The following is a 14,988-nucleotide window of genomic DNA, read 5'->3' as shown; positions in this document are numbered from 1 at the left end:
TGATTAAGTGAAAACTTATTATTCCACCGAGCTGGGGCGCCCGCCTCTTAACCTACACGTAGGTAGGGGAGGAGGACGAAGCAGTCCCCGCGCGTTGAGGACGGCGAGTCATCACGGCCTCAACGGCCAGGCGGATTGCTCGACTCTGGTCGTCTTCAGCCTCGCTCTGGAGCAAGGCCTCCCAGGCTTCTCTACTGTCAATGTTTTCCTTGGCCCCTGTGGAGCCAGCACATTCCCGTATTACATGGTCTAGCGTACCTTTCTTACAAATTTTGCAGAGGGCGTCGTTATAGTCCCTCGTCTGAGTTAAGTAGATCCAATATGGTGATGTATTGACCCTTTTCGCGGCGATCCCGTGGGCGCTGCCATGTTTGATCACGTAGTGACGCGTCGATTGCTTGCCTCAACTGCCTCCTTGTTTACAATGGAAGTGTATGACGCCGGCGCGGCTTAGAAAACCTCGGTTTTCGGAGATATTGTAGACGACGACTAGGTGGACGACACGAAGCTTTCATCACAGCTTCAGAGAACATGCAAAAGCACTTTCGGAGCTAATTAAGCTATGTCCAAAGGGCGCAAGTAGCGTATATGGTGCTTGTTCTAAAAGCAGGGCTAAATAGTATTCCAAACTATCTAAACATTCCGCTCATGCATTCAGTCAGGATTAGTACGTTTTGCTCCTTGTTCCTTATCCAGCAAATATGTTGAAGCAGTGGCTTGTCAGTTTCTGTCTCAGTGAAGTTCCTCGGTGCGGCCACTAGCTATCTGATTATTTTCTGCCTAATCGCTCGCGGGTGTGTCCAGTTCCGATAGATTTGTTCTTGCTGCGCACAAGGCTAGAAACGTAGCTGTTTTGTACATTGTAATACCTTGTAGCAAATATATATTGCAGCTAGTAACTCGCTTACTCTTGTGGACCGTCACGAAACATTCAGCTTGGATTCATGCGCCATCGGTGTAGTCCGTCATTTATTGTGCGTATACAGTGCGCATATATTCAAGTGTGCGCCCATTCACTTATTCTTGATACGTCGGCGATAGAGTGGGTGTAAGTTTTCCTGCCATTTGGGACATATGTGTATAGATAACGTGCGCGAAACTTACTATGACAGGAAGCGGCGCTACTCCCTTTGTCGTTGTTTAACGAGTGGTACTCACTTTTGCCGGCGGTCTGGGTATGAAGCCCTTTCTTTGAAGGTTGGCGATACAAGGCTGGCGGATGAGCAAATTTCTGTATCCTCGAGGAAAGCCGTACATCACGAAGTGCCGGTAACACATTCGGCCAGTTGCAGCAGCGGTCCGCGAACTTGGCCACACAGATTCATTCTATACCTTAACATGCCAGTCACTATTTTTGCAGCCAACAACTGCACACGTCTTCAATCCACATGATTCAATCTAGCATGATTGGAGCACCGTGTGTTAGCGAAAACTCAGTTGCATTTCCGACAGCTGATCGAACAGAAGCAAGGTAGAAGGCGGTAATGGTTTCGTATTCGTGCGCGGTCGCGTGAACTACGGTCGCTGAGGAGAGGTATGGCGCGCCGCCATGAGCGCCATCTCGTTTCTCTAAAACAAACTGCTCCGCGAAAAGGGTCAATTGTTTCCCTGGAGGCGCCGCCAAATGCGAGCTCCTTCTCTGACGTCATGTCAGATGGCGCGGCGAGCAGCGCTGCCCGCTGCGGCGGTTGCTAGGCAACGGCTTAGCTCCGGTGCGGCCACCGGCCACAGCGAAACGGCGAGAATACGGCCAATGTAGCTCTCGCTACAAAAAAAAAAAAAATAAATAAATAGTCTATATTAAGCAGGCGCGGATCCAGGTGGGTTGTCCGGATGTCCTGACCCCCCCCCCCCCCCCTCACAGTTCTGCGTCGCCCCCTCGCTGACAGGGGGATGGCCCTGTCGCAATATATATATATATATATATATATATATATATATATATATATGGGAACCAGCATTCTTCAAAAGTATTTTTCGCGAGTACCAGTGGTATCAGCCATGTAGAAGTAGAGCTAGCTCGCTCACAAGCTTAGTTGTATTCCGCAGGAGTGTGGTGTCGCGAAGTTAGCGTAGTTATTTTTTCTCGTGAACACCTTGGACCTCCTGGCGCCTGCCGTGCCTCGTCCCGTCGGTGGCGTCGAATGAACGAGGGGACGTCCCTTTTGCCAATCACGCCGAGGTCCACTCGAGCGCCTTCTCGCCTGATTAACTTAGTTTCCCCCTGGGGTGTCAACGGTTGCCTCATTGGCTGTTATCGGTTCCGCGACCAACCTGCTTAATGAAAGAGATCTCTTGCTGAAGTGTTCATATATAAATAATAATAACTAACAGCTAAACTAAGAACTACGCATGGGCAACTTTTTTTAACGTAGCACTCATTGGGATCACAGTTACACGTTGACAATATCCAGTACGAGCACAGTACCGTTCGTACGCTACAAGTTTTTCATTGTAACTTCGCAGTTTTATTGTCGTACATTAAGCATAGGAGGCTCAAGCCCACCGGATCCGTTTATCTGAGTAGGCGTTCTCGCGGAGCGGGGCCGAAGCCTCGAGCCGCGGCTGCGAAGTGGGGGAGCGTGACGTTAGAGTCTACGTGACGTCAGCGGCCAACGCCATCGCGCGGGCCTAGGATGTCGTCGCGTGGTTAGAGAAACGGGAGCAGATGCGCGCCTTGTGTAAAAGGATGACGTCGCGTGGGAAACAAAACATGAAGACGCTGGCTCGCGCTCTCGCCTACTACGCCACATTGTTATTCTTGTAGGTGGCGTTGTGATTCTTCATACGCGGTGATTCGCATATCGTAAACAACCACCGATTCTGCGTTGGAGCGGACCGTTACGCCCATATTCAAGAACGTTCCTCTAGTCAACACACCATCACGACTCAAGAGTGAAGATGTCACCGCCATCCCTCCACAGATGTGGTCACTGAGCTTCATGATCATTCACGGGAATTCATGAGAATTGTCGCGCCTTTATTCTCGATTATTCTGCGCAGTACGACAATTGAAATTTGGAGTCTGATATCTCGGAGCACGGACACGCTAGAATAATTCTTCCGACTGATACTGTGTAGAAACTTGACTGTCTCTAAGTTTTCAATACAAACATACCCACTTACTGCAGTTAACAAAAAATAATTGTTCAATTTCAGTTAATTGGGCTGCTCACAGCGATAATTATCATCTCACTTTGTGCCCCCCTAGCCATATAACTTATTTGCACAGGTGGTCTTCGCGTGCCTCCCAGTGCCTAACTTTAAGAAAACCATAAAGATTAGTTTTGAACACCCTGTATTATCAGGCGCAGCCGCCAAGCACATGGCTGTATTGGGTAACGTCCTTTTCCTGTAAGCTCGGAGAAACCGATACCTGGCTTCGCTACAGGTCTTCTTCCTCTTTCTGGGGTTTTACGTGCCAAAACCAGTTCTGATTATGAGGCACGCCGTAGTGGAAGGCTCCAGATTAATTTTGACCACCTGGGGTTCTTTAACGTGCACTACAACGCAAGCACACGGGCGTTTTTGCATTTCGCCTCCATTGAAATGCGGCCGCCGCAGCCGGTATTTGATCCCGCGATCTCGTGCTCAACGCTTGAGCTGACTGAGCCACCACGGAGGGCTACAGGTGTTGCTTTAGCCGTATAAAACGCGGGTTTATCGTGAGGAAAAACAGTAAATTTCGGTAAATAAGAAAGGCTACTCATCATCATCATCATCACTGGCAGAAGCTGACCCCCCCCCCCCCCCTCAGAAAAAAACTGGATCCGCCCCTGATACCAAGTTAGTCAGCCGTCCCAGATAGGAATAGTAATATGAACTTAATAAATTAAGTACACTAAAGGATAGATGTAAATTTTGAATATTATTATTAATATTATAATTTATTTTGTGACTTCACTTTCTGAATTTTCTAAATTCGGAATTTATTGAAGGATAAATAAATCATGGAAAAATATTAATGAGGCAATCTTTTTGTGCCACAGAGAAAATTATAAATGGCTCGGCAAACATTCCCGTGGCTATATCCTAACACCGTTGCTTCAAGTGAGAGTATAACTGAACTGCTTAACGGCAGTCCTAGATTGCGAAGTGGCATTTCTAAACATTGTTGTCGATGATTAGAAAACCGCCGACACGATAATAAGAATTGATCGAAGGATTCTGGTTCATTGCAGAGGTAGCATAATGGGGATGCCGCGAGACCACATCTGGGGAAGTAAAAATTAAGTTGTGGAATACGGCAACACAGCCTTGTAAATGCTACTTCGAATTGCCGGTTAGGACACCACTGTCGAGTCCAAGAATAATTTAAATGTATAGTCTGTAGATTTTGCTAATGCGAGGCTTTTCTTGTCTTCGGTCAAAGAAAACTGCCTATATCTGGCTGCAGTGATATGCGCAGTTGCCGAAAGCACAGATATCGCCGGACTTTTTAAAGAAGCTCGTGCTAAAGAATCAGCTATTTCATTAATAAGGATGTCTCGGCAGCCTGGTACCCATACTAAATGAACCTTAGGTGGGGTGGAGCTAATGTATCAAATGTGTTCAAAGCTGTCAAATTTGTAGATGCGTTAAGCGTGCTGCATACAGAAAGGGAATCTGTGACGATTACTTTTGTAACATGTAGCAGTAACTTTCGCAATGCAAGAACTATTGCCAGTAGTTCGGCCTGAAAAAGTGATGTGTAATCTGGCAGGTGAAGTGAAAAAGACCAATCGAAGGATAGTGAGTATATTCCCATGCCTGCCTTCTCTTCACACGAGGAAGCATCAGTCGCTGTTACATTTATTGGGAAATGGGCCAAGTAGTCTTGCAAAAGGGCATTCAAATACGTTGGCGGCAGTAGTTTGGCGTTATTGGGGAAAATATCTGCAAATTTTATTTTAAGGGACAATATGGACCGATCAAACGGAATTTCTCTAATGCAAACATTTAAAGGTACTAATTGTGCCTGCACAAATACAACCTGTGGGGTATGCAACCGTGGCCACGTTCTCAAAAAATGAAATTGGTTCACTAATAAATATTCTGTACGTCTAAGAGGAGATTCACAAGTTCTAAAATAGGTTTGAACTGTAAGCATGCGGAATCTCGTGTGAAGAGAAGGTAAGCGCACTTCCTGGTATAACACATTATTAGCAACACATTTAGGCACACCTAAACATAATCGAACAGCTTCTCTCTCTAAAAGAACAAGTGGTCTTATTTTATATTTTGCACTTCCAGAAAACAAAACACAGCCAAATTCTCAAATCGGTTGTACATACACAACGGTAGATCATATATAATTAATGTGTCACTTCGCATACTAGGGGTGCGATCCCGCAAACAGCTCGCTTTTCCGTTCCTTCGCTTGCCTTCTCGTGATCGGTCAGAATTGTGTTTGCGTCAGCGGCCGTCAGAGACAGCGGGGCGGTACCGCAGTTTACCCATTTTGTGACTTAGCAGTCAAACCGAACGTGCGGAAAGCGAGCTGTTTGCACGATCGCAACCCCTGAATGCTGATTACTGATTCTACGTAAGAAACTTACTGCTCGTGTTCTTTTCGTTGCAATATTTTCTATGTGAGGACGCCAGTTAAGTTTTCTATCATATGTGATACCCAGGTACTTAAGAGACTCTACCTGTGGAATGGTTCTTTGATCATGTGCTAATGATAATTGTATCAGCCCGGAAAGACAAAGACTGAACTTTTGTTTATGTTTAGCGACAGGTGAATATTGTGAAGCCACATCTCTACAATACAGAAGTACGTTTGGAAGGACAGGTAATGGCAATTGATGTCTCTTGCTGTCCCAAAAAATGCAATGTGCAGTCGGCAACACACAATGTAACGCTTCTTCCTCCTTTTTCGTTACTGCTGCTACGTGTAACGATGGCGCATACCTACTATAGTGGATTCCAGCAGCTGTCAAAGTGCCAAGTATAGCTTTTTTTCTGCAGACGAAACACGAAAAGTACGCATGTATTCGACAACGTAAATCCGCTTGTTGATAAAATTTTCGGCAGAACCAATTTTGGCAAGACTGTCGACTTAATGCGAATGTTAATGGCAGCAATTTTGGCAATGTAGCGAAACACGGTACTGCCACTGCCGAAACGAGTCCTCTACGAGACGTTTTAGCATTGTAGCCATAGAATAAAGAATGTCAGAGTATAGAATAATTTAGCGGCAGCGTGTAGAACCGCGTTCCTCTTACGCGCTTCCCTTTGGACAGACTGCGGCATCTAGCGCATCTGAATAGGTATATGGCGAGCCGTCAGCGTCTGTGTCAGCGTCACGACGACGACGACGATGCGGCCTCTCGGCTGCTCCGCTCGTGCGAGCTGAGCGCAAGAGAACGCGACAAGACGCCAAGAACAACGGCGGCAAGAGCAACAGCGTCTGTGAGGAGCATATAATAAATGTGGGCAACCAAACGCGTTTGGTTGCCCACATTTTTTCTTTACAGCAAATTTTTCTTTACAGCCAAGCTGTACATGGCTAAGATACGGGTTTTCGTGTTGTCTGTGTGCAGAAACTATCATCATCAGCAATGGCTCGCTGGCGCCCCTTGGCACAACTGCTAAAACGTGCTCGTGCCACTACTCGCGCATTCGTCGTCGGTCTTCTTCCACAGCTGGCTCCGTTGCCGCTCATCATTCCAGCGTAGAATTTCATTTCTCTTCTGTCATCGTAATGGGGAGGCCGCATTTACAGGGTTATGAGCCATTCATTGTCTTACGTGACGAGCGCATTTAATAACAGAGGTGATAGGCGAATGTGTGTGCATACCTATCGTCACGATGACCACCGATCAGGACAATAAATGTGTTCGTACCTTTGTTCAAAATTCAGTGTTGCACTACACTTTTGTTACACTACAGCTGTATGAGCTTAGGTGCGCAATTTCAAAATTTTCTTTGCATATTCATTCACCTCGTATCATTCATTTAAGGCATTCAGTCTTCTACCACTGTACTCTTTATTTCCGAGGGTGGCGTTACCTCGTTATTTGTAGTATAATGAGGTCCTTTTGCCTGATGGCGCCGCATGCATAAATAAAAATGTAGTTCCAAAAAAACCACTCGTGTAGGCAGGACAAACTTGGCCAATTCCCCATAGTGGGCCCACATAATACAGGAAGCAAGAAAAGAATCTGTTGCTTTTCTATGCAGATGCTGCTGCCTGCCCAGCAAAGGTTGGAAACCTCACAAGGTCAACCTTAATGACTTCGTCATAGATTAAATTCTGCGAGTCAGGCCAATAATGCTGACCTCAGTTAAGCTCGAGTGTTGAAGTGACTTTTCCGCAGCTAGTTGTTGCACAAGTGGTACTCCTGAACTAACAAGTCAGCGGCAATTATTAAAGCTTTTGATATAAGCTTTTACATATTCAGAAATAAGTCTACAGGTAAGCATTATTTTCCTAAATCTTAAGATGCCTTGACACACCCATTTCCTGGATAATCATGGGTATGAGCCACTTTTTGGTGGATAATAACAGCAGTGGCTTGTTTCACAGCTGATGTATTAAGTTTGCTGTATTATAAATGAGTCACCTGTATAGGAGGCATCAACACATTGGAAATTGAGTAGCTGAACTTGAACTCAAGAAATTACAGACTTTGAGGACCCTACCTCAACCTGTAATGAGGTTGCCGGCAGCCACTGAAAGTTGGAGAAATCTCCTGAATGTACTTCAATCTGATGCGATGAGGTTGAGTGCGATCACCAAATCTGATGAGGCAGAGCTGCGGTCGAATATTAAGAGGTCTTGTTGTGCTGTACACATATCATGCACACAAGGTCACCCCATGTATTTTTCATGGCAGACTCAAGGCTGGGACAGGTTAGAAGCCCCAACAGTTTCCGCACTTCAAACAGTTAAAAACGTCAAACCGGCGTAACAGTACCTTTGCACAAACATATTGATTTATGTGCAGTAGATCATAATGTACTATACAGATAAAAGAATTAAAATTAGTTTATTGGACGTTTGACCCCTGCAGCAGGAAAGCGTACAAAACATACACAAAATACATCTGTGTGACAACCATCCTGTTTGAATAAGGCACTGGCACCTACAGTCTAAAATGACTTGACATCTTTGAGACAGCAGTAGGACGGGGGAGGCCGACAACTTTTACAAAATGCTTGCCTACCATGGTATGAGCTAAAAGGGCTGTTCTTGGTACACCTGCCAGCCTGTGAATGTTACAATACAAAAAAAACCTACCGACAGGACAAGGGGGGAGGGGGGAGAAAGAAGGGGAATAGCGTGCTTTTGTATGTATGCTCACAGCAAATCTTTTGTGGGATACATAGGCACTTTATTAGCGATTATTTAACTGTACACTTGGCACACGAGCAACAGTACAGACTGTCAAGCAGGACATAGTCTTAAGATCACAGTCAGCTTTTCAGCAACATTGTTCTTGTGGTATATGGTGTCTTGGGATGCCATGAAGAGGGTGGTGATGCTGATACCACCACAATTTCTTTTTTGTGTGCATTTTTTAAAATATTGTGCTACCCAATCTTTCAATAGCTCATTTTTTGTAAAACTTGATGCAACATTTATGAAATCGTAGAAGACCACATTGGCAAGTTTTACAAAAAAAATTCGGCAGAGTTGGCAAGTACGTCTTAGATGAAATCAAGTGTGGACTTGAAATTCCAGATCAAGCTGGTCATCTTACCCTTATAATGAGGTAGCCCAGCTTTTTCCCTATAACAAAAGCAATGAGCTGCTCAATTATTTATTACGCCAGGTATAGTATACAATTAGAAAAAGTATTCCCGCAGAATGATGAATCGTGGACGAAGATAAAACCACAATAAAACTGATAACAATTTCTCAACCATTGGTAATGCTCATGTCCAATGAACAAAAACAAGCATTAAAAACCAACAAAAGAACTGTGGAGCACTATAACTTATTTAAGCATGAGCGCTTGTTGAATGTTAGTTTATTAAGTATTAATGAATGAATTTATTTTCTCCTGTTTACAACAGAAAGAAAGCAGAAGCTAAAGGCCATGTGGCCTGACAAAGGCTTCTGCTCCCACAACAATTTGGCACGCAGGCCGTACGCAGCAACATACATCACTGAGACATACCAAAATCAACTGGAGTGTCGCGAGACAATATTATTTTCGTGAAACAGAACATGCCTTACAAGAAATATGAATAACCAATAGAATACTCAAAGTACGATACATTTTGTTTCAGACCAACTACAACCTTAAAACAAAAGAAACAAAAGACTGACAATTTATACTGCGGTTCTAATCAGACAAACTCAATATTGTTGAGAATGAGAAAAGTTTTGTATGATTTGTTCGAACATTCCATAATTTCATCTTCAAAATCACGTAGGCGATTTAGTAGTGAAGGTGCCCAGTAACTGACTAGTTGTTTTCCGTAATTAGTTCTTATTTTTGGTGTTATGATGTTATGTTGTCGAAGGCTGTTGTCCGGATTGGTGGGTACATTCAGGATGCACTGTGATTTGTTTTGTTTATTGTATTGCAGCAACTTGTAATAATACACCTGGTTTGCCTTTAATATAGAATGTTTTATAAAAAATGGTGTGGTTCCAAAGTTTTGTACAAGACCATGATATCCCTCAAATGCACGTAAGACTTTTTTGCAGTACTATCAATTAATTATAATTTTTTTGCAAAGTAGTGCCCCAAATTAATATGCAATAGGTTAATCTAGAATAAAAGAGTGCGTAGTACAATGAACTTTTCAACCATGGAGGAACCAGAGTACTAAGTCTGTATAAGCAACCAACAGTCCTGCTTAGTTCCATAGCAAGTTTGTCGATGTGCATGTTCCAGGCCAAATCCTCTTGTAACCACTCTCCAAGAAATTTTTGACATTTTACCTGCTCTATCAGCCTATCTTAAAATAGAATAGCCACATTGCAGTTACGTGGTTTATTAGTAGGAGCAAATATCATATATTTTGTTTTGGAAGAATTCATTTGTAGCTTATTCTGTTGTAACCAGCAAGAGAGTTGATTCAGATAATTGTTAACTTTCAATTCGAGCACTGTTATAGTAGCAGCTTTAAAGAATATGTTAGTATCATCTGTATACATAACTAATTCAGGAGACTCGGGGATGTCACACAGATCATTAATATATATTATGAACAAAAGAGGTCCAAGTATTGATCCTTGTGGAACACCCCTTATGATTTCAGCGTAAGATGAAACATCATTATTTATACTGACATATTGATAGCGATTGGTTAAGTAATGTCGTAAAAGTTCCAAGACGATACCTTGTACACCGTACTGTTCCAATTTGATAATTATTAAACTGTGGCATACAGAATCAAAGGCTTTCCTAAAGTCTTCAAATAAACCTAATGTATACAATCAATTTTCAATATTTGTTATTATTTTATGTTTGTTATTAAGAAGAGCTGCTTTGCAAGATTTATTTTTTTTGAATCCATACTGCATGTTACTGATTACATTATATTTACTGAAAAATGTTTGTAGTCTGACATTCAGGGCACTCTTGAACACCTTTGATAGAACAGGTAAGACAGATATCGGCCGGAAATTTGTCATTAAATGTTTATCACCACCTTTGTAAATAGGACATACACGAGCTATTTTTAAACAATCGGGAAATATGCTGTTTCAAACATTCTGTTTATGATGTGAACAATGACAGGTGCAATTATATCCACAATATATTTCATTGGGACTGGTTTCACATCATCATACCCACCAGAGGCGTTGTTTTTTACTTTAAACAGTAGTTGCACAACTTCAGCAGGTGTGACAGGTGTAAGTATCACTGAGTAAGACTGAATTTGTTCACTATAGATGTGGTTCCCCCTTGTCGGGAAGCTGGGTACTGGAGACGAAATATTCATTCAGAGCAGCTGCTGCTTCTCTGCCTGTGAACACGCCAGTGGCTGTCTTTATGTTTATCTCACAGAATGATGCTATTGCTATTATGAGCGTCTAATTAAATTAAAATAATCTGTGTAGACAGGTAAAATGTAAAACAATGAACAAAGCTTAAAACACGATTAAACACCTAGAGCAGGAAATTCTCCAGCAGAACAAAACGATGCATCAGGCATTTTAAAATAAAATCGAACACATTAAATAAACCTGCACCATTCTCACTTTATACGTAAATATTCCGCATACAGCGAGCTTTGAAATAACACCATGTAAACGTACGATGCAAAATGCATGTTCTTGTGGCAACATACGGACCCACAATGCAACTGCAACAACAAACTATCAAATACGTAAGTTTTATTAAAAACAATGCGTATAAACAGTTTATATATGCTGCTTATATAACAATGGATCCACCATTACGTTATGTAAAATGCTAAAATACAAAACTGGGTTGACTAGCTTGTAATGAGAAAGACGGAAAAGGACATTGTGCAGCCACATTCATAAGGGGTCCTCGGCACTGGAAAGCTCCTCTTCTTCATTTGCCTGCCAAATAAAACAAGCGCCCAAAAATATAAATGGTAAGTGCACGGACAAATAAGACAAACAGTTTTCACGTAGATACAAGACTTGAACTGAATAACAATGATCGAACGAGGGAAGCCTAAGCATGGAGCCAATGTTTCTTTGTTTCAACAAGCAGACCCATGAAGACAAGTCGAAACACTGGCTCCAAGGCTCAGGTTTTCATTGTTTGGCCACTGTTGGTGATGTTAAGTGCGTTGTAACTGGTATCAGTAAACTGACTGTAGATAGTATAGATAGCTTTTTTTTAGACTATCAACAAAAGCTATCACCACTACTACTATCACTAGCACTATCGATAGTTTTGCAATTCTTCACTAGTAGTATTACCATAAATATTGAGAAAACTATCAGAAACACTCAGTTTATCTCATGAAAATTGTGTGGAATGTCGCGAAAAATTACATTACTGATGGTTGTATCGATAGTACTGTCGATAGTGCACCAATTTGTAGAAACAAATATCGCAGTATATTACGCAGGGCTCCCACACACTTAACAGTACATTTCCTAGAGCTTAGACCTTTTTGACAAATAAAATGTGATATCAGTGCTTTAACTTCAGCCACCAGGGGTTCCTGCATCCAAAGCACAGCCTCAATCAGAATGTGGTTACCCCAGCCAGAGACCAATCCCAAGACTTCATGTTCAGCACCAGAACACCATAGACACTCAGCCACAACACCATGACGAACATAAATTTTGTGCTAAATAACACACACGCACTTTGTTTGCAACACTGTCCCTAATATTTACACCGTTGCGGTGGCCGTATGTAGTGCCTTCATCAATTAACATAACCAGCGTGTATGTTCCCGCTCATGCTTTCACGAATAGAGTAGGCCCAGCATGGACGCTGACAATTTGCATTGTGAAGAAGCGTTACGCTATACATCCATGTGGGTTTTTCTCATGGCTGTTAAAATATCCGGACTGCTTTAAATTACAAATGCAATGCAACATTACTTTGCTAAGTAAAGAAATAATGTATTGTGTACTACAGAAGTTTTTCAAGAAAACAGAACATTTTGTCAAACAAAAAAACTTCACAACCACACACTAGCTTTTCCCTGTACTGTCACTCCAGAATGAACTTCGAATGGAAAATTGCAGCACTGCACCTCGCACACTCAATTACCAAAACTGCCACATGCAATTCTGGTACAATGCAGTGCTAAGTGCACTCTTGCACCAAAAGCAAGTGCTCGAATGAACCACACCAGCTGTGCGAGCTTCATCCCAGCATGTTAGTACGACAGACCCACATGGCACCCATAAAATGACTGTAAAATAACCTGCCAGGTAATGCCACAAGCGCCGCATAACTCACCGAGAAGGGGTTCTCAATTGTTTCATCGCCCACACTCAGGTTGAACGCCACTGGTGCAGGGGTAGAGTTGGACCTGAAATGAGACTAGTTTGGAAATGCCACCGCCTCTCCTAGTATGGTGGCTGCATGCCGTGAAAATCCTGCTCCTGGCAAGCTCTAGGGGAGGTTTTTTCCCTAAAAATACTAGATAAGAAATGCACAGGCCAAGCACATTATGGGAGGGCCTCCTCAAAGCCTAGAGCCCCACTGTGTTCTTTAAAAAAAATCTAATAACGTTTTGATGCCCTGGAAACATGTACATTCCTGCAAAGGGGTCAATATCACATGCTGTAACATTAGGTAACTGTCAAAAGGGGCAAAAGCAGCTAATGTATGCTGACCTTGCACATATTTCCCCAGTGCAATCGCATAGTATACACTGTCTATACAGTGAAGACTCGCTAACACCAACTCTGATACCTCGAAATACAGGTTAAGTCAAATTTTTTAAAGCCGTGTGTCAGTCTATGTGTTTTTCATCTCTTATCTTAAAAGTTCTTGTGCCGCACTCCGGATTATCTTGATATCCTGACTGAAAATACTAGGGAAAAGGCAGCGTTGGCAGCGTCGCTTGCACTCGCAATTCACCCAGCGGCAGTACAATAGCTGAGCTAGATGCCACGCCACACTCCTCCGTTTGTCTTCCCCCTTATTTTTGTCTATCACTGCTCACTGCCACTTCAGTGTGGCCTCACATGCAATGTTGAGCTGGTCTTTTTTTTCCACCCCTCCCATTTAGGACACTGTCAGTGACGCACCAATGTGGTCACAGTACATCAACCGTGACCGTGAGCAAGATGTCAGCACTTTTGAGCCGACACGATCAGCCCACACGTTGCAACCAAAAGAAGCCAGCATGCAAGCCCACCACAGCATTTACACGTGATCACGGCATAATAAGGACGCCCGTTTGAGGATGCCACATCACTTGTGCATGTTTGCTGACAATATGACAGTTGCACTCTTTCACAGTTCATTTTCGGTCTTCGAAGTGAAATTGTCCGGCACCGTGATGCAGAAAGTAGCAGCATCAGCTTTTTGCATGTCTGGAACCAGTTATGCTCGGTTGACTGGCTTCAAATATTGTATGAGGATCAATCATCCCGACTCTGTGCGACTCTTGGCACAGTGCCAATAATGCCGTTGCCCGTAGATGCCAGCGTGTCCGGCACTGATGCACATGATAGTGACCGGGACTATTACCATCGGCATTTTAGAAAGGTTCCATGTGGTCCATGCACAGCCAGGAATATTCGATTTTTGCGATTTCACTTATTTAAAAACTGTACAGTAAATACTTGCCAACCTGCGAGCTTAAAAATTTGCAACAACCTCGCCGACATGACACAGATGGTGGACATGCTTTCCCCGAGCACAGGATTTTGGGAAACACACACACTTACTGATAATTTAGCCTTAGACGCAGCACACAAGCAGAAGTAAACTTGGAGCAAGTTCTGGTGCCCTCTCATCCATAGAGTTCCCTACTAAAATTACGACAAGGTGCTGTGATCGTTCATCCATCATGGGAATGATGTCCAACCTCCATAGCCTTAGATGTTTTTGTGGCATTATTTACTACACTGGATCTGCCTAAAGTATTGGTATAAATTCTTAAGGCAATCTCATTTTTTTTAATGCAGGAGGCAATAATATTGTCACGAGCTCTCATAACAGAGGACAGAAACAGCGCGAATGACCACGGGGACTGTCGGTGAAGGAAGACGACGTTCGGCTGGTTGCTTTTGTGCCGGGCTTGCAACACGCCAACCGTTCCTTTTCATCTGCCCTGCAGATTTAAATAAACGCTTCTCGGCGTAACATTTGGTGGAGGTGCTGGGTACCTCCCACGACCGACAACGGAATCGTCCGTACAAGACCTTTGGAGAAGCCGCCGCCTTGCCGGACTTTTGCCATCGGCCACCATCATGCCTAGAGAAGAAGATGCTCCCAGTACTCCATCGACAGGACCAGCTCCGATTCAACACTACCGAGAGCCACGCACGTTCTCCGCAAAAGCAGGAGAAGATGTCGATGAGTGGCTCACCCATTATGAAAGGGTAAGCCAGTACAACCATTGGAACGCCGTATCCCAACTGAAGAACGT

The 14,988-nt window shown here is 43.3% G+C and overlaps 1 protein-coding gene across 2 annotated transcripts in view; it reads right to left on the bottom strand.

The window, feature by feature from the left end:
* Positions 1-8,218: 8,218 nt before the first annotated feature.
* The window catches only part of LOC119437457 (membrane-associated tyrosine- and threonine-specific cdc2-inhibitory kinase), a 101,055-nt gene continuing 94,285 nt past the window's right edge, over positions 8,219-14,988 (bottom strand). For both annotated transcript variants that reach the window (XM_037704479.2, XM_049660576.1), the window contains 2 exons: positions 12,843-12,915; positions 8,219-11,473 (listed from right to left, as the gene is read on the bottom strand). In XM_037704479.2, coding sequence (XP_037560407.1) covers positions 11,429-11,473; positions 12,843-12,915 — 118 coding nt within the window. In that variant the 3' untranslated portion in view covers positions 8,219-11,428. The remainder of the gene's footprint in view (positions 11,474-12,842; positions 12,916-14,988) is intronic.

Source organism: Dermacentor silvarum, chromosome 1, assembly GCF_013339745.2.
Source record: "Dermacentor silvarum isolate Dsil-2018 chromosome 1, BIME_Dsil_1.4, whole genome shotgun sequence".
Classification (NCBI taxonomy): domain Eukaryota; kingdom Metazoa; phylum Arthropoda; class Arachnida; order Ixodida; family Ixodidae; genus Dermacentor; species Dermacentor silvarum.
Note: the sequence above shows the minus strand (reverse complement) of the source record. Positions and strands in the feature narration are given on the sequence as shown.